This window comes from Zalophus californianus, chromosome 9 (genome assembly GCF_009762305.2).
Source record: "Zalophus californianus isolate mZalCal1 chromosome 9, mZalCal1.pri.v2, whole genome shotgun sequence".
Taxonomy (NCBI): domain Eukaryota; kingdom Metazoa; phylum Chordata; class Mammalia; order Carnivora; family Otariidae; genus Zalophus; species Zalophus californianus.
The window spans coordinates 38,375,705-38,399,146 of record NC_045603.1 but is presented as its reverse complement, the minus strand read 5'-3'; the positions used below and the strand labels follow the sequence as shown (position 1 = coordinate 38,399,146).

The 23,442-nt window shown below is 35.9% G+C and overlaps 1 protein-coding gene across 2 annotated transcripts in view; it reads left to right on the top strand.

Moving 5' to 3' along the window:
* The first annotated feature begins 3,198 nt into the window (after nt 1-3,198).
* OTOGL (otogelin like) overlaps nt 3,199-23,442 on the top strand; it is a 129,561-nt gene continuing 109,317 nt past the window's right edge. For both annotated transcript variants that reach the window (XM_035721850.1, XM_035721849.1), the window contains exons 1-8: nt 3,199-3,256; nt 4,300-4,339; nt 5,297-5,345; nt 10,100-10,166; nt 11,821-11,919; nt 13,466-13,620; nt 17,822-17,943; nt 21,143-21,348. In XM_035721850.1, coding sequence (XP_035577743.1) covers nt 3,208-3,256; nt 4,300-4,339; nt 5,297-5,345; nt 10,100-10,166; nt 11,821-11,919; nt 13,466-13,620; nt 17,822-17,943; nt 21,143-21,348 — 787 coding nt within the window. In that variant the 5' untranslated portion in view covers nt 3,199-3,207. The remainder of the gene's footprint in view (nt 3,257-4,299; nt 4,340-5,296; nt 5,346-10,099; nt 10,167-11,820; nt 11,920-13,465; nt 13,621-17,821; nt 17,944-21,142; nt 21,349-23,442) is intronic.

Below are 23,442 nucleotides of genomic sequence, written 5' to 3'. Positions count from 1 at the left end.
AGTTTTGGTAAAACACGTGAGGAATAATTGCATTTCACTAGTAGAATGTGATATGGTGGGAATCAAATGTTATCTCCTTTAGATTTGGTCTCAATGAATGAAAAATGAGTGCTATATAAATCACCAAAGACATTCATTTTGCCCAAAGATAATGAACTTCATTAAAAATACACCCACATTTTTTTTAATTGATGTAGAAGGCCAACGTTTTCCCATTTTTGCCAGTTGCTTTTAATGTGGCACGTTGAGGCCAATAGGCTCTCAGGTGTCAACTTTCTAAAGATCATATTCCATGTGGGGAAATTGCAGTGCTCTTGTGGCAGAAAGGGAACTGTTTATTCCATGCATTATGTAGTCACCTCAGACTTCTTAAGAACATAATATCTCTTCACAAGTTGATAGCTGACTCACTTTTTGCCAAAGTTCCTTTGTCATGGTAGAATGAAATAAAAGCTGTCAACTAACTTTTGACAGTAATAACGACGTGTAGCAACAGTCAAAAATTCCTTTGTTGTGGTTCTGGGTCTAATCTTTTATCTAAACTCTCAGTTCTATTGTAGCTATTCACAGAAGTCTATTTTGCCTATTTTCATGCTACCTACCATTTAGTGTAATGAGTTCACAAGGTAGTTAGTTGAAAAAGACCTTGGGATTTGTCATTGTTTTCTTTGCTGCTGTTCCCTGTCCTTTACTAATCTCCTACCGACTGTAAGCCCAGAAGGAGGAGAAAGAGAAAAAAAGCCTGCACTAAACCTCTATCTATAGAACAATGGTCACCCTGAAAATTTCTGTTATAATTTCTATTATTTTCTTCAGCAGAAAAAACAATTTATAGTTTTTAAATGCAAATAGTTCAAAACAGAAAAAAAAAGTAATAAAAATGCCCGACAATACAGCTTTGGAGTTTCCAAATTTAACCAGCGAAAATAGCTGTGATGTTTTGAATCAAGAGTTTAAAGATACTATATGAATTTTGAGATGAGAAGCTCAGAGTTAGTACATTTGAATTAAGTACATAAAATATCAAAGTTCACATTAGAAATAAATACTTTTTATGTGGCTTTATATTTCTGTTTACTAACCTTTTCTCATCAAGTTCTGGTAATGTTTAGAAAAAACTATGAGTATTACAGGAATGTTTATTTTTTTTTGAATCATGAAATTTAACTTTGGTTCCCATTTGGGATTTTCCCACATGTGTGTCACTTGTGAAAAATTTTAAGATCAAAGAAAAAAGTCAAACAGTTAAATAGACTGGGGAAAAAATCCTAAAGTACTATTTATGATTTATAGATTCTTCATATTTTAGACTGACTTATACAGGAAACCATGAAGCCGGGAAAAACTACTGTAAATTAAAGAGGGTACTGAATAATGTATATGTGTTATGGACAATTTCTACCCTTTCCAAAAAGAGTCAATAAGCATTCTGCATAAGCAAAATTGCTCTCTTAATTTAGAAATTTCTTTGGAGGAAAAAAGTAAAAATTTCTTTGGAGGAAAATTATTGTTCTCTAAACAAATTTCAAGCTTAACTCTTTAATTTATTCTGTATTCACATCTTATGTATCTAGAATATTTTATAGTTTTTACTGTGGTTGAGTAGTTACATATTTTTGGACCGATATTTAGGGTGTAACCATAAATAACTAAGCCTATCTGTTTAGAATTATATTAATTCACTGTCTAATTAGTTTAAGAGTAATGATGAATAAACTTCCAGTAAATATTTATTAAACATATACTATACTTCAATTATTTAAACCTATCCATCAGAATTTTAAAGTGAGATGTGCAAGTGTGTGTGTCTGTATAGATTGGTGCATATATAGCTGCTTATAATTTTAACAAATTATAATGTGTTTTCATGCTAAAAACATGAACTTATAGGCAAACATCTTCTCTTCACTCATGAAATTAGCAATCATGTAGGCAGTGGAAATGAGTTAAGATCATTTAGAACAAGAGTGAAAGATCATTGAATTTGGGACACAGGCAAGGAACTGTTTATATAACAGATACTAGGCATGCAGTATAATAGGATAATCAAGGCTACTTCACAGGAGAATGAAAATTCTTTGCAGAAGAGGTGTCTGAGTACAATAAGATGTTAAGAACTAACTGCTCTGTTTTTCTGTCTCAAAGGTATTTCCCGTGTATTAGACATTCTTTACTACTGTGTCCCCATCCGGTAAACGAGCATTATAATAGTGCAGGTAATGGATGGAATCCGCTATAAGGAATGTGCTCCCCTTGTATAAGCATGGCTTTCACTCATTTATGGGGCTCAGATCATCTCTGTAAGGTTCATTATGAAATATTAGAGCTGTTCTGTGATTCCCATCCAGGTAGTCAGTCCATCACTTCCAGAGAAGAGTATGCTTCCTGCTGGAATAAGAAGTCCTCCTTTGTTGTCTCATTAGGTACCCATCATAGTGGATGGAAAAATTGGGGTGTGAAGGGAGGGTCTTCAGGGCTGTGTGAGTTACTTTAATTTCTTTGTAAAGTCAGATATTAGAATATCGTCTTCTTGTGTTATTTACTACTTGTGTGGCAGAATGTTTAACAGGAAGATGTGTGGGCACAGGAATATGTCAACTTAAACTACATTGTAATGGGACTTGAGTTGAAAATATATGCATAAAATAATTTTAGTTTACTTTTAATTTCTAAAGAAAAAGTTACGAGAACATCTAGACATTTGAAAAATGATTGATAGGATTTTATTTCACCTTTTTTTCAAAGGACAGGTAATTATTTTAAAATAAAACACAGATAATAGACCAACAATTAGGAATACTGGTTATCTTCTGAGACATCAGGAGATAACAACAGGCTTTTTGTATTTTTGGTGCTGCTGTCTCTAGAAGTTGTAAAGGGCTAATATAGCCTAAAAAGGTGTGTGATGTGCGGGAGTGGGGTAGGGTGTAACTAATACGGGCTTAGGTAAGCAGCGGCCACGCATCACTAATGAGACACTCAGCCAAAGGCTTGCTGGCAAGCTCTAAAGCTTCAGATGCTGTAGGTAGTTAGAAAGACTGGAATTTCTTTTTGAATTACCTTATTACAAAGTTATATTTATAAGAATTTGAGCACTCTACACATACGCAGAGTTCTAAGATGCCATAATAGTAAAGACCAACAATTTGGTTGCATTTCAGGGAGAAAGGCTCCACTGAAATGAACATTGTGAGGAAACTCAATTTAATGATACCTCGGAGACTATTCTTGCTTCATATACTGTTTTCATTACAAGGTAAGAACTTATATGAAATTTTTACCTTATTTTATTGTGCTTTAGTCTCTCCTGCAACTGATAGGAACAGCACTTTGGAGTCATTAGAATGGATATATACTAAACGACACCCGGACCACCTTTTTGAAAATTCTTAGTAATGTAGATAATTTGGGACTTTGGTTTTAATTTTTTGAGTCTTTTCTTCAAATATTAAAATTAGGCTTTTATCATGATAGGCAACTATACTGGAAGAAATTCTGATTCTATTTTTTTCTTTTCTAAAAGATGATTTAAAATATTTTTCTGTATAACTTAAACATTTGAATTTTATAATAAATTAAGAGAAATTGAGTACTTAAACTTTCTTCATGCCGTCAACCCAAAGAATGGTAAAAAGTTGTTTGTAAGAAGGACTTTATCATTTAGGGCCACGAATTATTTTCAATTATTTTTATGGCAATTCTATTTCTAAGTTAATGTTTATAAAATATTCTCATGAGGAAAGCATTTATTTACATTTACTTGGTAAAATTTAATCCCTGAAAAGAGCTGTATATTTTGGAGCTTGTAGGGGAAGTGGGAGAAATTACTGAAATGTAAGACTAGCGAGGTCATGGACCCTATCTTCCAGTCCTTGTAGTGATTGAAATTCCAAGGAGAAAATGTCATAGAGTATTGAGAGCTGGAGGGGACTTTCAAGATGCATTTGTCCAATACCATCATTTTTTTTTGATGTGTTTGCTAGCTTGCTTAAGCTTGGCATTTGCTAAGTGGCAGGACAAAGACTAAAACTCGGATCTCTGACTCTAATCCTTCCACTGTATTATGTCTCTATGAATCTAGGTACACTGTTCCTTCTATCCAGATTAACAGTCCCACTAATGTCTCACAGGGAATTGGCTGCTCAAAATCCACTAGAAAACGCAAACTAACTCACAGCAAAACTCAGTCTAAGTTTTAGAATTTAGGTTAAAATGATCTGTTTAATAACCAGAACATGGGACCAAGATATTTGGATAATTTTTTTCCCATTCTTATCTGTGTATATTTATCTCTGGCAGGATATATTTGTGCATCATCCATCTTGACGAAAGTATCAAAGTGAGTATTTCTCATTCTTTCTGTCCTCTAAAACATAAGGCTAGTGGGAATGAGCATAGCTCAGAGGATAAATGTATCTGCTTTTGAAAAAAATAAATTAGATATTTTATAAAGTAAGGGCATGAGATGGGTTCTTTAAAAACAGTTCTACAAATTAAAAATATCAGCCGTTCATTTCCTTCTTTATGAAGAAAGTTCTTTCTTTTCATTTTAATTATGAGTTCTTAGTGGTGTCCAATGACTATAGATACTAAAGAAATATTACTTTCACTCCAGTGGTTTATAAAGAGGTTATGTTGGGTAATTTCCCCTTTTCTGCTGTTATTATTAACATACATCATTGATTATAGATGTGCTATATCTTAACATGGAGTAAAGAAATATTTAGTGATAAAAACAATAAAATTGTTCTAGCACTAACTAATGAAAATCATTTTCGTACTAAACCGATCTGCTTAATGAAAAGAGGAATTCTATTCATCATTTGATTTTGAGAGATCACAATTTGATGTCCTTATTCACAGTAACATTAATCTGTGCTTTATGACACGGAAAGGGAGAGAAATATTATGTTTGGAAAAAGTGAATGCGCTCTTGGTGAATATTACCTGACCAGTTTTATGAAGTCATATGGAGAAAATATCGTGTGTGTCAGTGCCACAATATTACATGATTTTGTTTATTTCTCTATCTTGAAATTCCTTCCGAAAATTCAGTTCACATCAGAGATTGGAGAGAACCCCGGGACACTCCTGAATTTTGTAAAATGAGACAGCACCACCACCCAAATCTAACCCCTCCAAGAGGGGAGGGGGACCTTTTAAATGTTAAACCAAGAAAGACCTCTTTGATAAAGTGATGGAAATCAGGAGGAAAACATCAGCTCTCTCCTGGGAAAGGCTTGTTCAGGTTGCCTAGGGGCCTTTGACTATACAAGTTCTTTTTGTTTTCTTCCAGAAACGGGTTTAATGAAAATCGACAGAAAAGAGCTCTTTTAGCAGCACAGGTAGGTTATGCGTCCGATGGAGACAGGCAGAGAAATAATCCACTCTGCTTTGGGACTCTGCTGTCACTTCAACAATGAGACCTTTGTGAAGGGGAATAAAATGCTAAAAACAAGACAGGACAGAGAAGAGGCAGAGTAACTTCTCTACTGCTTTTCTGTAACCCTCAAATTCATGCTTAGTTCACATTGACTTGTTCGCTCAAGTGGTTTTTTGCTGTTCACCTCAGTTACCTACCGATAGGCTCACAGCACGTGTGGGAGATATAATCTCATCTACTTGCCAGAAATTTTTAATTGGTTTAAAAATGAAGTGCACGATCAGAGCAATGACAGTCGAACAAACACAAGTAAGCAGGGGCAGAGAAAGGTATACGTGTTGGAAAAGGACATTAGAGGTGACCTGGTGTTCTGATAGACAGCTTCGATAGTGTCTGACAAATCTCAATGACAGACACTTCTGGAGAGGTAACCTTTATTTTTGGAGAGACGTGTAGCCCTGAATCTGAGAAGGCCCTTTTGCTCAGGTCCCCTTATATAAGGGATGTTGGATAAGATAATTGCAATATCTTTAAACTCTGATTGGAATGTCCAAAGAGGTGGGTTAAAAAAATATTTCTCTGTAAAAGATAGCTGGGAAAATAGAGCATCCTAACTTAAAGGCATGTATGGGAAAGTAATGTGATTTGGGTATTTATAAAGCAAACGGCTTATGTATTCAAGGAGGCCTTTGTCAAATCCTGAATTGCAATCAATTCTTCTAGTATTTTCTGGTAAATGCCTGAATTTTTATATTTTTTGGTGTTAAAGAGAACTGAAGATGGATTTGACAATTTAGAGGACAGAACTAATTTATTCTTATTCAAAATAGAAATCTTTTTTTTTTGGTACTTAAATGGACAAAAGATTGGAATGGAAACACTTCTTTTTTTCCTTAAAAAGAGTGTTTTGTGTACTTAAGTACTTATGTATCATGTGAAGTGGTTAAAATGGCTTTTCTCTGAGAAATTTAACTATGTTTGTCAGTTGACCATGTTAACCACAAAAAGACATCAGCATGACTCAGTAGAAAATCCAATTTTGAAAAAACTGCATTTTGATGAACCCACCAGTGTCAAAAATCTGTGAAATACACCCCAAAGTTGTCATATAAAGTGACCTCTGGACGGGGTTATACTGTTGTCCATTTAGATATTTCTAGAGTTTGTCTAATTTACCCCAGAGGAGTTACCTTTGGTTAGTAAATAAGGAACACACTTACCTTGTCCTGACTTCCCTTTTAGAGAGAATGAAGAGCAGCCACCTATACCTGCTCTTCTATGTCCTGCAGCGAGAGAACATGCATCAACATTATGTAACATCTGAACAGGTTTTAAAAAGAAGAAATGCTGAGGGCACCTGGGTGGCTCAGTTGTTTAAGCGACTGCCTTTGGCTCAGGTCATGATCCTGGAGTCCCGGAATCGAGTCCCACATCGGGCTCCCTTCTCAGCGGGGAGTCTGCTTCTCCCTCTGTCTCTCCTGCCTCTCATGCTCTCTATCATTATCTCTCTCAATAAACAAATAAAAATCTTAAAAAAAAAAGAAGTAACCCATTAAAAAAAAGAAGAAGAAGAAACGCTGAAAAAGAAGGACAGTGAGGTCATAATCATGCGTTGCACTCTTTAGGATTGGAATTTCATCTGTTGTAAGGTAATTCTTGTCCACTGACTCACAACTTCTGCTCTAGGAAGACGGAGCATTGATGGGTAGATTATCCGTGCAAGTAAGGATTCAGAAATATGTTGGCAATGAGATGAACAATGAGCCAGGAAAGGGGAGACACGGACTCCTGTCAGTGGTGTATTTGTGTGCCACAATGATTTCTCATCCAAAGATGGTTCTCTGTGCTCCTCACTGTCCTGTGGAGACGTTAGCAGCAAGGAGGAAGAATTGGCTGGCATCTTTTATCGGTTGTGAATGTATGCACCCGCTGCCTGGAATTCTTTTGCATTTGTGTTACATTTCAAAATTTGTCTCCTGAAAGCAGGTGCTGAGACAGACTTAGGTGCAGCCAATTTATGTGGGGGAAGTGCACAAGGGGGGAAGAGAGAAAAGTGATATCAGGAGGGGAGTGAATCTTATAGAGTATGTTAAGGAGGGGCTTCTGGGGCTTAGGCTTGGTGGGGTCCCCCTGAGGAGCCGTGTAGAATGAGTTGTAGAATTGTTTCTCCAAGGGATGGGGGGAAGTTGGGGTACTTATCTACTGATTCCCGTCTCTCATTGGCTGAGGGTGGCCTCTGGGGGGCCTTCTATCCCCATGAAGGCATTTTCTGTGGTCTCTCCTGCTTGGATTCTGCACTGAGGCAGAGACAGAAAGAAGCCAGTGCGTGAAGTTGAAGGGTCTTGATGTGCACAGAAACCCAGATGCAGGTGGGCTGAGAGAATGTAGAGGGAGATTCAACAGAATCTTTTATAGTCATGGTTCTAAACAGGCTTGGCAGGCAGATCATTCCTATTTGAATGCCTAAATTCAGTTCAGTTGGTATTTGTTGGTGACATTCAAGAGACCATGCTAGAGACATAAAATGAATAGCGGTGCTTATTGTCTAGATACTTAATGCTTCGCGAGGGTAGGCCGGAAAAGAAGTCATTTCTGTGTAACTTGTTCATGGAATCTAAGATGCCATCAATTATTTGCCATTATTTATAGGACTCAAAAATAAAAGTGCTCCCAATTATAAATGTAAGATGCCATTCTGAGTTCAGGTTGGTTAAAAAAGTAAAAGCTATGTGTGGGTCTTGTCTTAGCATTGGTGAAATGTTGAATGATGCACAGAACATGTGGTCATTAGGATGCTGAGGCAACTAGGATGCTTCTGTGGCCAGAAGGCTGGTGTGTTGAGCACTTGTCATTTCCGTGGAGGTGTAGCCTGAGTTGGGTGAGAGGATATGGAGCCAAAAAAATTGATATATTCTAGCCTTGGTCTATTCTTGTCTGATGTATTCAGTTTTTGCCCAATAATAAAAATAGGTAACATATTTACAACCCTTGTGCCTGGCTCTACTCTTGGGGCTTCACTTACCCCATTTCACTGAATACAATTCTACTTTTATTCCGTTTTATAGATTGGGAAACTTAGGTTATGCAGGTTAAATAATTTGTTCAAGGTTATAAGCCTGTATGAAGCAGAGTTGAAGCCTCTATACAATTTTAGTGAGCATCACAGATAATTTGCTGGAGCTGAAGTCAGATTTTGGTGCCCAGGAATATTGGTGGCTGTGCTAGAGGTAGGCAGTTGGAAACAAGATGGCTACAGACAGGATAAGATTTGCTGTTTTGGGGGAATCAAAGTCAGAGACTGTTGTGAGTTTAACTTAATTTGAAGACGGTGGCAGAGGCAGAAAGGGGAGATCGAGCAGTGCGGATGAAACCTGGGAGGAATGAGAACAGGAAACAGTGAACCTGGAGGCATAGTGTTGAGCAAGGAGTTTAGAAAGGAGTGTTGAAGTTGAGAGGGAGTGTGGGAGTGCTCTTCTTTGACATGGGGCAACTTTGGCTATTAAAAGAAAAAGTACTTCATTGGGAAATGCCAAAATAAAACTCTGTGGGAAGGAGACCAGGATCCATTGAGGTAGGACTTTGTACCTGAAGTCACATTCCCTATCGCCCCTTTCTTCTTGTCCTTCACCCTTTCCAGTTTTTCTAACAACACCTGGTACTCAATTTGACAATTATGTGGCAGATTTTGGGAGTGTGTGTTCTTCTGGTGAACATAGAAATGCTATTTGAAAGGACATTGCTTCAGACCATACCCTAAATAGTCAATGAGTTTGAATCAAAATCCTTAATCGATTAGGTTTAGTAATCCACAATTATTTGCTACTAAGCTATATTGACCTCCAGAAATCTTGAGGTTTATTGGGGTTGCTTAGATTAATATAAATCTCTTTATTGCTAATTCTTCATGTGTGAGGCACTATGCTGGAATTTTTACATACATCATTTTAATTTATTTTCATAACTGCACGATTAAGTAGATACCATCATTCCCATTTTACAGACAAGAGAAAGAAGGCACTAAGAGGTTAGGAAATTTTGTTGTTGTTATTGTTTAAGAGGTTAGGAAACTTGCCTAAGAGTATGGACTGGAAGAATCAGGACTCTTATCCAGGTCTGTCCGATTCCACAATTCATACTCTTAACCATTACCCTGAAGAAGTGGGGAGTCTATAAAAAGATATATTTGAATGTTCTATGAACTTCAAAGTGTCAGTCCTTTGGAGACTGAAGGGGACACACTCACACTGCAGCAGCAGAAGCTTCTGTGGATGGTATCCTCATAGATGCCTCCATAGGCAGTGTGGACGTCCCTGACTGTTGGTCCATCCACCCCATGCATTTTCTCCAGACCCATCTGCGCTTGGAAATACCAGAGTAGAGCTTCTTCGGGAGGCAAAGCAGTCAGGTAATGCAAAGATTAGACCCCACCCACGTTCTTCTTCAAGGAGGACAGAAAGGCAGGAGAAGAATGAGCTCAGAGAGGATAAAGACTCGTCAAAGTCGGGTAAGAGGCAAAACCAAACCTGGAGGTCAAGTCCTCTAACCACAAAGGGCTCCTCTGGGAGCCACATTGAGATTGTCTCCAGAAGCGAATGAAATAGAGTCAGCACTTTATAATTTCTGTATCTGTAACAATTTCCCAGACTTCCTGATGTGCATGTGGGGCTTGAATTAAGTAATTTAACTGTCTTGAATTCTTATTTTTGTCTTTCAAAGTTGGAAGCAACGTCTCCAAGATATTTCTTCCATGAAGCTATTAACTGGGGTGAGAGCAAAATAAAAGGTCGGTGTCACACCTTCGCTTTTGTATTGGCTTTCTTCAAAGTCCCCTTTGAGGGATATATTGAATTAACTATTGCCATTTAATGCAAGGAGGAAACTGAGCCAGGGTGGTAATAATAGTAATAGTTAAGTTCACTTCATGTAGAAATTTGAATTACGTTTGGAAATAAGCAGGGTTAAACAATTAGACTAGGCTGATGATTACGTGATCAGGAAGAACTCTCACTGGGTATCAGACAAGTTTTTTTCTGAGTCATTAACTGGCTCCTTGATTCCTCGGCATCCTTATTTTTGCTTACCCATTTCCCATGTTCATTAAGCAGAATGCTGATGAGAGTTTAAACTTTAATTCAGATTTTTCATTTTACTTAAAATAACAGCAATTCTTGGCTAGTTTTGGCTTGATAACTTGTTTTCAGGAGAATAAACAGGGCTATAAATAAATTTTTGAAGGAGATACATGTGTTTGTTTAGGTGTTTAGATATTTATTTATTTATTAGATATTTATTTATTATAAAAATGTAAGATTGTGATCTAAGATAAGATTTAAAGGGGAAAAAACTGCGTTTAAATTTGTGAAAAATGTAAGTTTTTACCTGTATTGATAATCATAATTGAAACAGCTCATTTTTCCTCAGTTAAGATGTACTTAGGGAGCTGTAGGTCTTTAAATGTAGAGAGGTATTTTAGCTCAATGGATCTTAAAGGTAGAAGGACAATAGGGTTTTCTGATTCTCGACTTGGGCAGAATTGTGGTTAAATCATTGCACTTAGTTAACTACCTCCCAGGACCTTAGCATATTCCAGAGAGATACTACTTTATGGTGACCCAGAGATGTGCTCTTATTCTCTTGATGTGTTACTTAAATTCTTCCTGCTTGAAATTTGCCAAGTGCTCCTTGTCCTCTCTCCTTATTAGAGGAAAAATTTTCACTGTGATTCATTTGCATTTTCAAAACTCACTCAGGAGCTCATAGTTTCTTGCTTTCTCTTTTCAACAGAATCTTTTGGGACAATGTTTCTTTCCACAAAAAAGAATATTTTTGGTGATGGCCAGCCATGACTTTGGTTTAGACCCCATTAAAATTAAGTATGGGTCAGAAAGAGTGTATTATTTGTAACTGAGCCTGAAGATTAATTAACACACATACTTTGAGTGAAATGTTTAATTCTTCTCTTCAAAAATGAGAGTTTCCTTTTGGGTTTTTTTATACTTTGCCTGATTCCTCGAGCTAATGATGGACACTATTCTTTAATACAATGCTCCTTCCTGGAGATGGAACCCTTTGGACGTGCAGCTGGGGCCAAACTCCATCAACGGAATCTTCTGCAGCTTGTGCATTTCTGGTTCTCATCATCTGGGACAGGGATTCCTTACATGGGAACTTGACCTTTCAATTGCTTGAAGGAAGCTAACCTTTGCTCTCAGGGTAGTTTGAGATGTGAAAGCCTGTCTTTCTTGTTTCACAGCACACATAATGAAATGAACTAGATAGAGACTTGACGAGCTTAATTCTTTAGCTCATCAAGGCAAGAAGCCCAGGGTTCTGTTTGAATTAATAATGGTTGTGGTTAGTCCAAGCTAAATCTTGACATGTTATGTTTACAAGAACTGATGCCCACCAGAAGATAACTTATCTTTTTTGTCCTTCAGGTTCTTGTCCTCATGAATGCCTTAACGGAGCTTTCTGTTCTAAGACCGGTACATGTGACTGTCAAATATTTCAGGCACTTGGGACACGGTGCCAGATTGGTAAGTTTCAGGGATACTTGAGAGAAATTATAAGTCAAGGAGAACTTTAAGCTGTAATTGGCTATATCAGTGTTCATGCCCTGGGAGTTGGGGTAATCATATTGTGTATTAACTCCAGTGTCTGTAATTCATTCCTATAATTTAGAAACAATGTAAAAGAAAATGTACAAGTCCACTTTCCCTTCTCACTGATCTCCACTACTCCCTCAAGTGGTTTTTTCCACTTCCTGGATGGACAACATCAGACCATTAAACCCAAGTTCTTATTCATTTCTGTTTTTGTTTTATAAATTAGATTTGCTATTTGGAGCCACTCATTCTTTTTGACTTTGAATTAATTAGACATTCTGTACATAAAATAGAAACAGTTTTGAGAGCTCTTAAAAGGCAGAGGTCCCTTTAAAAATATTTTTATCCACAGTGCCTAGGATAGGCTCCTACATCAATAAGGATAAATATTAATTTGTTTAATAAGTATTTATGGAATATCTACTAAATCCCAGGCCTGGCACTGGGGATACAATAGTGAATAATATGGACATATTTCTGCCCTCTGGGAGGTTACAGTCTAGAGGAAGGGACCAATGCACAAGGGATATACATTAGTTATACTTGTACCACATGCTATAAAGGAAAATACAAGATTCTGTGAAAATCTGCAATGGCGGTAGGGCTCACTGTCAGAGAAGATCGACTAAAGAGTCACTCTGTTTTTTCCTGAAAAGGGCAACGTTGGTCAAGGCTAAAAAATTTAGGTAAAATTACAAAGAAAAGACAATGTTTGTGCCTTATCTCTGTGCTCCCTGTAGCATTCATTAAAATGTTTTACATTGCGTGTTCAGTAAAGGTCATTGATTTCCATATTATTCTAAAGGGAAGGGTCTAGAAAATCAAAATAGAATAGAGGGTTATCCGCAAAAGGAAGAAGGGAGGTAGTCATGAAGACAATAGGAGATGAAGTTGTACGATTTAAGATGACTATTGCTTGAAATTTGGCCAGTTTAACGCTATGAATTCCTAAATTCCAGCATACTTCGGATGACTAATGCTCTCCATCCCGAGCTCTCAGACATAAACATGATCTTTCTTTTGCCAGTGGTTATTTTTCTCTGTGGACACTCTTAAGATATTTTTGAAAGAATTGCTGAGTCTGGAACACTCTAGTGCTGCTTATGCAAATTTTTAGGGCGCTCAGTGGTAACATTTCTTTCTTTTCTGAGCCATTGTGTTTGTTTTATCACTATTACCTTCTTTTACTGTATCATTTTCCTTACTATTCTCTTCTTCCAGTCTTCCTTTGGAAGCAAAATTTAAGGAAGTATCTAACATAAAACCTTTCTTCAAAACAACTTGGAGACCATGTTTTCCTTTAGGAGAGTTTAATAGTTTTGAGAGCAGCTCATAATTTTATTTAGTTATTTCTTTCTGTGATATTGACGATTAAAGAAGAAAATATTTATTTTAATGAAAATGAGAATCACCTACTTTGCCAGAAACAGGGCATTACTTCTTTGATTCTACTAAATCTTATCCTATTTCTTTTCAGTGCCAAACATGGGCCATGGCAGAGATGGGATTTGCAAAACATGGGGACAGTACCACTTTGAAACTTTTGATGGCATTTACTATTATTTCCCAGGAAACTGTTCTTACATTTTTGCAAAAGACTGTGGTAATTTGGAGCCTCACTACACTGTATGGGTAGGTGATCCTAGGGCATAATTAACGTAAAGATTTTTTTTTCCTGGCAAAGTCTGTATTTTTAAAGGACTGGATAAATGATGGAAAATACATAATAATCATAGCACGAATACTTGAGGCTCTGACTAGGGAAGAAGGATTGGTTCTTAATGGGATGGACCCAATTCGTAGCTAAATTGAGTCTATTCTATTGAGATGGAGCTTTGGACTGGGAGAGAATTACAGACAATGCAGAATGTCTATATCACGGATGTCATAATATCAACTCCAGTTGATATCCCCATTCTTCAGATTTTATTTGAACATTTTGAAGAGGGAGTGGATTTGGGTGCTAACCAAATTGCGCATACACATTTCCTTCCTGACGCTACCATTGTGATGTACCCCTGGATTAATTTTTTTTGAAGGCACCCCTTAGTGTGAATCAGAGGCTGGCATTCAGGAAACGGATCACAGAAGCAAGGCCCGAGGACATAGAGACAGGCAGCTACTTACTAGGTCGGTTCATACTATATATTTGAGCTCAGAGGGTTAGTGTTTAACTGAATTCTTGATTTGGAAGAATTCCTAAGAGACAGCTCAGAATGCAAGCTGCAGAGTGGCTCTACTTGAAATAAAAAAAGTCAGGGACCTCTTTCCCTGTCTCACTCTCTTCCCCTGACTTTCCAGCTATCTCCAAGCAGAGTCAGGAAACGGCTGTGCTATCCTTTTCAAAAGCTATAACTCTCCATAGGCATCATTTGTTTGAACCTCTGTTTTCTTTTTCCCTTCTAACTTAAATTGGAGTTGCCTAAATTCTCTTCTCCTAGGTGGTGCAAATCTTAAAAAGTAGGCCTTGAAGCTTTTTAAGAGCATCAAAAGTCTTGTGACCCAGAAAGGAAATGAGGTCTATTGAAAGTTAACTTGTGGAGCATAAGGATAAAAAAATCCTCTGTCTCTTTAGATGGGGAAGTTAGTGGCATGCATCTTCAGTATTCACAGGTCTCCTGTTTTCAGTGCCTTATTGTCTGTTACTCCACCACTCTCTCACTGGGTTTATCACTCAAACACCTTCTGACTCCCTCATTGAAATGTTCTTGTCCAGGGCCTCACCCTTCTGAAAAATAAAGTGTCAACTAGATAATCTATCCTTTGATAATAGCACACAATGCTGAACTGTGCTCCCAGAGCTAATTTTATTTCTACTTGGCTCTGTTTTGGCTGGTGGAATTTTCTTTCTAGGCAACAAATCCATTTGCTTTAAATGTCATCTTTCCCCTGATTATAGAAGTAGTTCACTTTTCTTGTAGAAAATTTGAAAATTTCGGAGAAGTCTATAAAAATAGTGTTAGAACTACTGTGATACTGACTGCAGTCGATGGACCTTTGGGCTCTCTCCGTCCTTTGGCTATTGTTGATAATGCTGCTATAAACATCAGGGTGCATGTGTCCCTTCAAATCTGTATGTTTTTATCCTTTGGGTAAATACCTAGTAGTGCAATTGCTGGGTCATAGGGTAGTTCTATTTTTAACTTTTTGAGGACCCTCCATACTGGAAAACCCTTAATTTTCCAGAATATTACTCAGTCATCAAAAAGAATGAAATCTTGCCATTTGCAATGACATGGGTAGAGCTAGAGAGTATAATGCTAAGCAAAGTAAGTCAAAGACAAATACCACATGATTTCACTCATATGTGGAATTTGAGAAACAGACAGATGAACATATGGGAAGGGAAAAAAAGAGAGAGGGAAGCAAACCATAATAGACTCTTAAGGTTAGAGAACAAACTGAGGGTTGATGGAGGGGGATGGGGGATGGGCTAGATGGGTGATGGCTATGAAGGTGGGCACTTGTCATGGCGAGCACTGGGTGTGGTATGAAAGTGATGAATCACTAAATTCTACTCCTGAAACCAATATTACCACATATGTTATCTAACTAGAATTTAAATAAAAATTAAAAAAAAGGAGTTACCACTGCTAATGGCTTCACATATTTTCCTTCTACTCTTTTTTTCCCCTCTGAATTTTAAACACATTTATAATCTTGAAATCATACTGTGTATAATTTTCTATCTTAGATTTTCACTTGGTAATTATGTCAAGAACTTTCTTCCATGACAAATATTCTTGAAAAACCAAAATCTTGTTAGCTGTATTTGTTCCAGGTTATGGGATATTCAGATTATTTACTTACGCCCTGTTTTAGAAATTTAGATTTTAAAAAATATTTTCAGTATTTTAATAGACACATTGATCAACGTCTTTATGCATATATCCTTTTTATATGCCCGATCATTTTCTTTTTCTTTTTAAATTTAATTTTACTTTTATAAAAATAATACATGTACATAGTTTAAAAATATTTTCAGTATTTTAATAGACACATTGATCAACGTCTTTATGCATATATCCTTTTTATATGCCCGATCATTTTCTTTTTCTTTTTAAATTTAATTTTACTTTTATAAAAATAATACATGTACATAGTTTAAAAAATTCATCTAAGGCATCTGAAGCAAAAATGTAGCCCCTGCTTGCCTTCATTCCCAAGCCTAGCTACAGTCTGGTTCCCCAAAAGCAATTACTTCAGCTCTTTAAGCTGTTTCTTCTGGCTTTTATATTACATGCCAAAATATGCTATTATTTCTTTATCTTTCAAAGTTAAGCCTTAATCATTTCCTGCTTTGGAAGATGGAATCATCTTTCTTATATCACCTTTCCTGCCCCTAACACACACACACACACACACACACACACACACACACACACACACACACACACACACACACACTCTTTCCTTCCCTCCTTTTTACAGGGTTGTATCACCATCTTAGGTTAAATGATGTGTGGTTTATTATTGTCATTTACATATTGTATATATATATATGAATTCATATAAATATTATTTAGAGCTGAGCCCAATAGTTTATTATGATTTTATTTCTCTTCTTTGTGCATTTGTATAGAGTTAACAATTATCCCATTTTTTGTTTACGACATTTTCTATATTCCAATCACTAATTTTTTTTCTTCAAACTCTCTAGCTCCATAAATTTCTTCTCAATATGGTCAGATATTTATACTTTCTTTACTTTTTGAATCTTTGATATTAATTTTGGAATAGAGTAAGAGAATCTAACATTCTTCTCCTTCCTTCTCTTCTTGTTTTCTTTGTTCGTTCTTTCTTTCTTTTTCTTTCTTTCTTTCTTTCTTTCTTTCTTTCTTTCTTTCTTTCTTTCTTTCTTTCTTTCTTTTTCTCTCTTTCTTTCTCTCTTCCTTCCTCCCTTCCTTCCTTTCTTCCTTCTTTCCTTTCTTCCTTCCTCTCTTTCTTTCTTTCCAGTAAACTAATTCTCCCATCAAGTTTTGAGAAGTAATCTTTGTCTTCCCTAAAGTATTATTTTATTTTTAGAGCAATTTTATTTTTAGAGAGGTTATTAGTCCCTTTTGCAACCTTTAAGTATTGCATTGTGTAGAGCTCCATTTCATGAGTCTCTAACATGACATGGACATGAAAACTACAAATGTGTTTCTTTGTGGTGCTCTACTGTCTTCCTGTCAGAACTGATTTTTTTCCAGTACATACCATGTATCTTTAGAATAATAAGTCAGTCAGAAAAAGACAAATGATTTCACTCATATGTGGAATTTAAGAGACAAAACAGATGAACATATGGGAAGGGAAAGAAAAATAAGATAAGATAAAGACAGAAAGGGAGGCAAACCATAAGAGACTCTTAACCATAGGGAACAAACAGGGTTACTGGAGGGGAGGTGGGTGGAGGGATGGAGTAATTGGGCGATGGACATTAAGGAGGGCACTTGAAGTCATGAACACTGGGTATTGTATGCAACTGATGAATCACTAAATTCTACCCCGAAACGAATAATAATACACTATATGTGAACTAACTTGAATTTAAATAAAATCTTGAAAGAAAAAAAAGAATGTTGACACTCAACATGTAAAGGTTCAGCTCATTTAAAAAATATGCTGAATTAATTTATACTTTATAAAGTTAATTTTGTTGTCCAATTTCTCTGTTAAATCTTTTTTTTCTCTTGAAAATCCTAAATGTAGTTGTTATTTTATAAAGTGTCATAGATCTAATAGTGCTGTAGAACTGTAGATAGGCATTGTGACTTTGGTAAATCAAGTGAAGGCCTACATATCTGTTGTTGGTTCCTATGCTTTCTGTTTCCCTCCCCCCCCCTTCAAGGTTCATAATAGCCCTAAGTGCCGTGATTCAGTGTATTCCTGTTACCGGTCAATCAGCTTGTTCTTTTCAGACCAAGAGGAAATTCGAATTCATGGGCATGAAATAAAAAAGGATGGAATCAGGTAAGATATGATCAATGATATAATGAAAATAACACCATGGATTGATAGAATTTCCAAACATCTCATGCTTGGAATTGAATTATGGGTAATAGGAAGAGAGGATTTCTTTCAAACAATAACCTTAAAGTTATATCATACAGACATTAAAGCTTCAGCAAGCTCTGAGGCCAGTCAGGTGACCAGAATCTAAACAGTTTAACCTCCCTAATGTTTGTGCAGGGTACACTTAGGTTTGCACAGGTACAGATGAGATTATCATGTCTTTTTCTAACAGAGATTCAGGAGAAATTTTCATAGTTCCATTCTTCAATTATACTTGCCCTCTTTCTTAAATCTTTTCTCCTTCCTTCCTTCCTTCCTTCCTTCCTTCCTTCCTTCCTTCCTTCACAGTAACTTAAAAATAAAACTAAACCTTTGGAAGTCTTTTCCAAATGTGTATGAATGAGGTTTGGGTGTCACCTGAGACTTTCCATTAGTGTTCTGACAAAGACTCAGAGCCAATAAAAAACTGGACTTCTTGAATAGATCAGAGAGAGGCCCAGTTTTGCCTTCCTAGCTACCAAGAATAAGACCTGAGACTTTCGGGGAAGGGGATGTTTATTAGTTTGAAGAAGGGTTTTATATATGTAAAGTAGGAATACTGTGGAATAATCCATCTTCTAATCTAAATAATTATAGAATTACTCAATTTTAAATATTTCTTGGCTGAGTTATGCCAGAAAAAGTAAAATATGGGATGGAAAAATTCTATCATTTAGAATTTATTTAAACCCTGGGGATTCTTTCCAGCAGAATGGCCTTACCAACCTATGTACTTTTTTCTCAGTTTAGATTCCTCAAGGGGCAGAAGGCGATAGCATAAAGGTTTTGGATGAAGCACCAGGGAGCCAGGCACTGACCTAGGCTTTGTCACAGTCAGTGGACCCCAAGCAATCCCTCACCTCTCTCATGCTTATTTTCTTGATCATTTGGGTTCTGTACTTCTCATTTTCTTAGAAAAGAAAGCTGAGCCTTTTGAATGGGAAGATAATACAATTGCATATGTATTTCTTGGAGCTGAATTTAAGTAGTAATTTAGAACACCTTATATGGGATTTGGGGTAACATAACGGGCTCCTTAAAAATTATTATGTTTTATAAAACAAAAATGCCATTCAAGTAGATTCTTAGGAATGCGGATTCTTTGTTAAATCTCAGAGAAAATATTTCTTTGAGGATTTCCATTTGTATGATAGATTCCATTTAGGTATGATTTGTATGATGGAAAGAGGATGGTTTTCTTATTATTCAGCTAATTTGTTTATAATAATGCAGCACCTGGCCTAGGGCCTAACTCAAAGCAGGTGTTAGAGAAGTATTTACCAAAATCAAATCAAATCAAATGTTCAAGGCTCTACAAATTGCACCTTGCCTCTCTGGACTTTGGTTCTTTCACCTGTGAAATGAAGGGTTTTGGTACATATGAACCCATGAATAATTTTCAGCATTAATTTGTACATTCATTTTAGTTTGCATTGTGAATGTTTCCTGACTAGGTTGTGTGGAGTTTTTCTTAAATTTATGGGAGATGATCTAATGTTTACTATTATCCCCCATCTATACTGGCATCTTTTTATGTTATACACAGCTGGATAATCATAGTTAGGCACCTTTTATTTTCAAAAATTATATGTTTCATCAAATTTGCTATGAAAGAATCAAATGACAAATGACGAAACCAAAAAATATCCACAGCAGAACAACTGTATCTACATACGCTTAACATCCTGTAGCTAAGAAATATCTTTATAAAACATGATTTACTTTTTTTCAAGTATAGCTTTTATAAACTTGCAAATTTAAACGATATTACTCATATTGACTTTTACTGTGAATGTAATAGGAATTTCCTATGCTTATAATTTTTAATAAGAATAGATTATGGTAGTAGTTAACTAGGGTCATATTTATCTTCTAGTGTGAAGCTTAGTTATCTTCCTATTCTTTTAACTAATTCTCCATAAAAATGATCTGCAACCAGCTCTGTACAAGTGGTTGCAGATATTTTGAATTATTTCTTTGGGGACTATCACTTTGTTAATGAGTATGTTTGATTTTATAGTTTTTGTTCCTTGGAGCATGCTCTTTCTGGAAAGGAACTCACTAATTTGAAGTTTTTGAGAGAAATGTATGAATGTACCAACTAACCTCCCTCCTCACTCATATTATAGTTTATAAGTTTCATTTATCATGGCTATTTTAGTAAAAATGATTTTTTCTTTGTGTCTTCTTAATTACTAGCACCTGCTCTTTTCTGTAATTTTCATGGATGGAAGGACACCGGTGATTTTTCAAAAGTATTTTAGGTGACTTACTGTGGGCTTTTAAAATGTCCAGTTGTTTAGTTTTCTTCAGTTCTCTCATTTTCCCCACTTCCTTTCTATGTGTCCATGTTTGTGAAAAGTGGAAAGGCTAGACATTGGGTCAGGAGTTTAAATATTCAGTGTGACTCTTGTTTAAATAGGCTTAATTTTATCCAATTTAAAAAGTATGAACATAACCCCTATGTAATACTGTAAGACAAAGTATTTAATATTCCTAGTAATGTACTTTGCAGCATTAAAAATGTAAATTCTAATTAATCATGCCCAGACATTTTTCTTTTGGAAAACAATGACTTCTACTAAGGTGACATTTTGGGGATAGAAGCTCCTATTTCCTTATAGCCAAGTTTAAAACAAAATTAAACAAAATCAGAATTCAGTGTGTTTACATATTTTCACCATTGTTTCTCCTTACTTCGAAATTGTTGACCAGCATTTTTAGATTATCTTGTACTCTCTAGATAAAAATAAATACATTTAAGCTCTTATTATTCTAAATAGACAAGGTTATTTTCCAGATTTATAAAATCGCTGATATTTAGCAGAAATGTATTTTTTGTTGGTTGAAAGAAGCATCCAATTATATGTAGAAGATCTTTACCAATGGGGGAAACAGGTACCATTATTGCTTGTCTTTTTATTTCAATATTAAATTTTTCCAAAATGTTGAGGTTTCCTCTAAGATGTTTGCTTGGGAAATCTAGCTGCAGAGTTTATTCAATAATTTTGAATAATAATGATCTTTTATTTAATTCTCAGTCACCAAGAAAGAAATTGATCATCTGTAATGAATTCTTCATCATAATTCTTAAATTACCTTTGTTTTATTTTTCAAGTTTAACATTGCCTCAGACTATTGGGCAGGTTTTCATCGAAAAACTAGCTGACTATATTTTGGTGAAAACAACCTTTGGTTTTTCATTGGCTTGGGATGGAATATCTGGAATTTACCTCAAACTGTCTCAAGAACATAAAGGGAAATCGTGTGGTTTATGTGGAAACTACAATGGCATTCAATCTGATGATTTCATCATCCAACAAGGTAAGTAAGTATAGTGGAAGAAATGTGTGGTACTTCTGAGGTCTTCTTCCTTCACTGATCAAGCTATTTGTATCTAGAAGGGTGCAACTTATCCTAGGTTGGGTAAAATTGGTACTATCACTTGCCTGCTATAGTGATTTTAAGTGAAGATTGAATAGAAACAGGTTTGTGTCATTCTGAAAAGCCATAAGCTAGTTTACATTTACTAAATTAAGATACAAGTCTTACTCATGTAACAAATATTAAATGAGCATTGACTTTATGTTAGACACAGTTGTAGGAGCTTGGGATCCATCAGTGAAAAAAAACAAAGACACCTCCCTTGTCTGGGCTTATATCTTAGTGATTCAAACCCATTTGAGACAAATTTATATACTTTTAGACAAAAGATATTTTGCATCCAGTCTTTATAGGAATGGATTTATTGACTACCAAATAATGGTTTTGTAAAGATAATAATGTGAACAGAACTTATAAAAGTTAAATAAGAACTTGGAAAGTTTTTTTTTTTATCATGTATAATGATGTACACATCATCATTCATCTACTTCTACTAAGTCATGAAACTAATCTCAGTGAGCCGTTAAAAATGGGTTCTGTTTCAATTGAGATACTAGTGTGCAGTGGAAACAGAATAAGACAATCATAGGACACAGTTATGATTTAGGTCCACACTTAAAGGTGCAATAAAGAAGAATAATGTTCTTAATACCAGCACACCAGACTGTGAATCTTGCTCCAACGCTTACATGTTGTATAACTTAAGACAACTCATTGAATCTCTCTGATGCTCAGTTATTTTCTGCTGTAAAATAGAGATATAATCTGAGTTCACAGTGTTGTCACTAATAATAATAATATATCTCGATACTATTTATAATAACAGTTAATATGGGCATATAGCTATATTATTCCCAACCCTGACACCATCTTGTAAGGTGGCTGGCATTTTCTTAATTGTACAATGAGGACACAAGGGGATGTGCCCAATGCAACACAGCTTGTAAATGGTATTGTCAGGGTCAGGTTATAGATCTGACTGACTTCATGCTTCGATAAATGTGTGAGAAACTGACTTTTAATCTGGAAACTGATTTTTAAATTGTAAAAGTGCTATGTCATACTTTTGTTTTAGAGTATAAAATTCAGAGAGAAGTGTCACCCCTATGTTGTGTTTTAAGAGACAGTGAGAGTCCTACTTAGAGTCTGGGTTTTGGAGTCAGATTGTGGGGTTCAAATTCTGCTTTGCCTCATATTAAACTTCCTAAATTTAATGACATAATAATAGCATGGAGTTGCACGGATTAAATGAGATAATCCATGTAAATATTTAATCCAGTGCCTGGTACATAGCTAATACTGAATACATTTTAGCTAATTTATAATCATCTCCAAGTGTTCTCAATAAGCTTAGAACGGAGCTAATAGGAAAACATTTGATTAAAAACATTGCTTTAAAAGGCCCTTGTTAAAATGCAAACATTTTACCCAAGATGGATAATGCATCGTCAGGATTAGTTTACTAGCACTGAGAGTAAAGAACAGGGTTCCAAGCAGTCAATTTTCCTCCTATGTACAAATGAAGATAATAGTAATGACCCTGAGAGCTTCCTAGCCTTTGAGGGTCAAATGAGAAAATGTAAGTGAAAGTGTTCAAAAAGTCTGCGAGCACCACACAGATGTATAGTGTTGAGATCATCATGAACTAGTGTTTTCAGTCGGATATTTAGAATGAGAGGATTCACAAACTTGGAATCTTGAGACTATTACGAAGTAGGGTTTTGGACTCAGGCGGACCAATGAGATGGTCATTATTGATTTCTTTTTCTTGAGTATCAAAGCTTCATGAAGAAAATAATACTCAATTCAGTTCTCCGTGTTAGAGTTAGAAAAGACAATGTGGGCAACTTCCGCCGGGGCATCTGGAGAACATGGTACAGAGGTGAGGATAGAACATAGACATCTGCTCTTGCTAGAGGCAGAGGGACTGAACTAAGGATTTGAGTTAAGGGTCCGACAAACTTTAATAACCTGGAACATAAAATGGTGAGATAACTGGGCAGCATGCAGAAGAGTGTTAGCAGATTCTAGGTG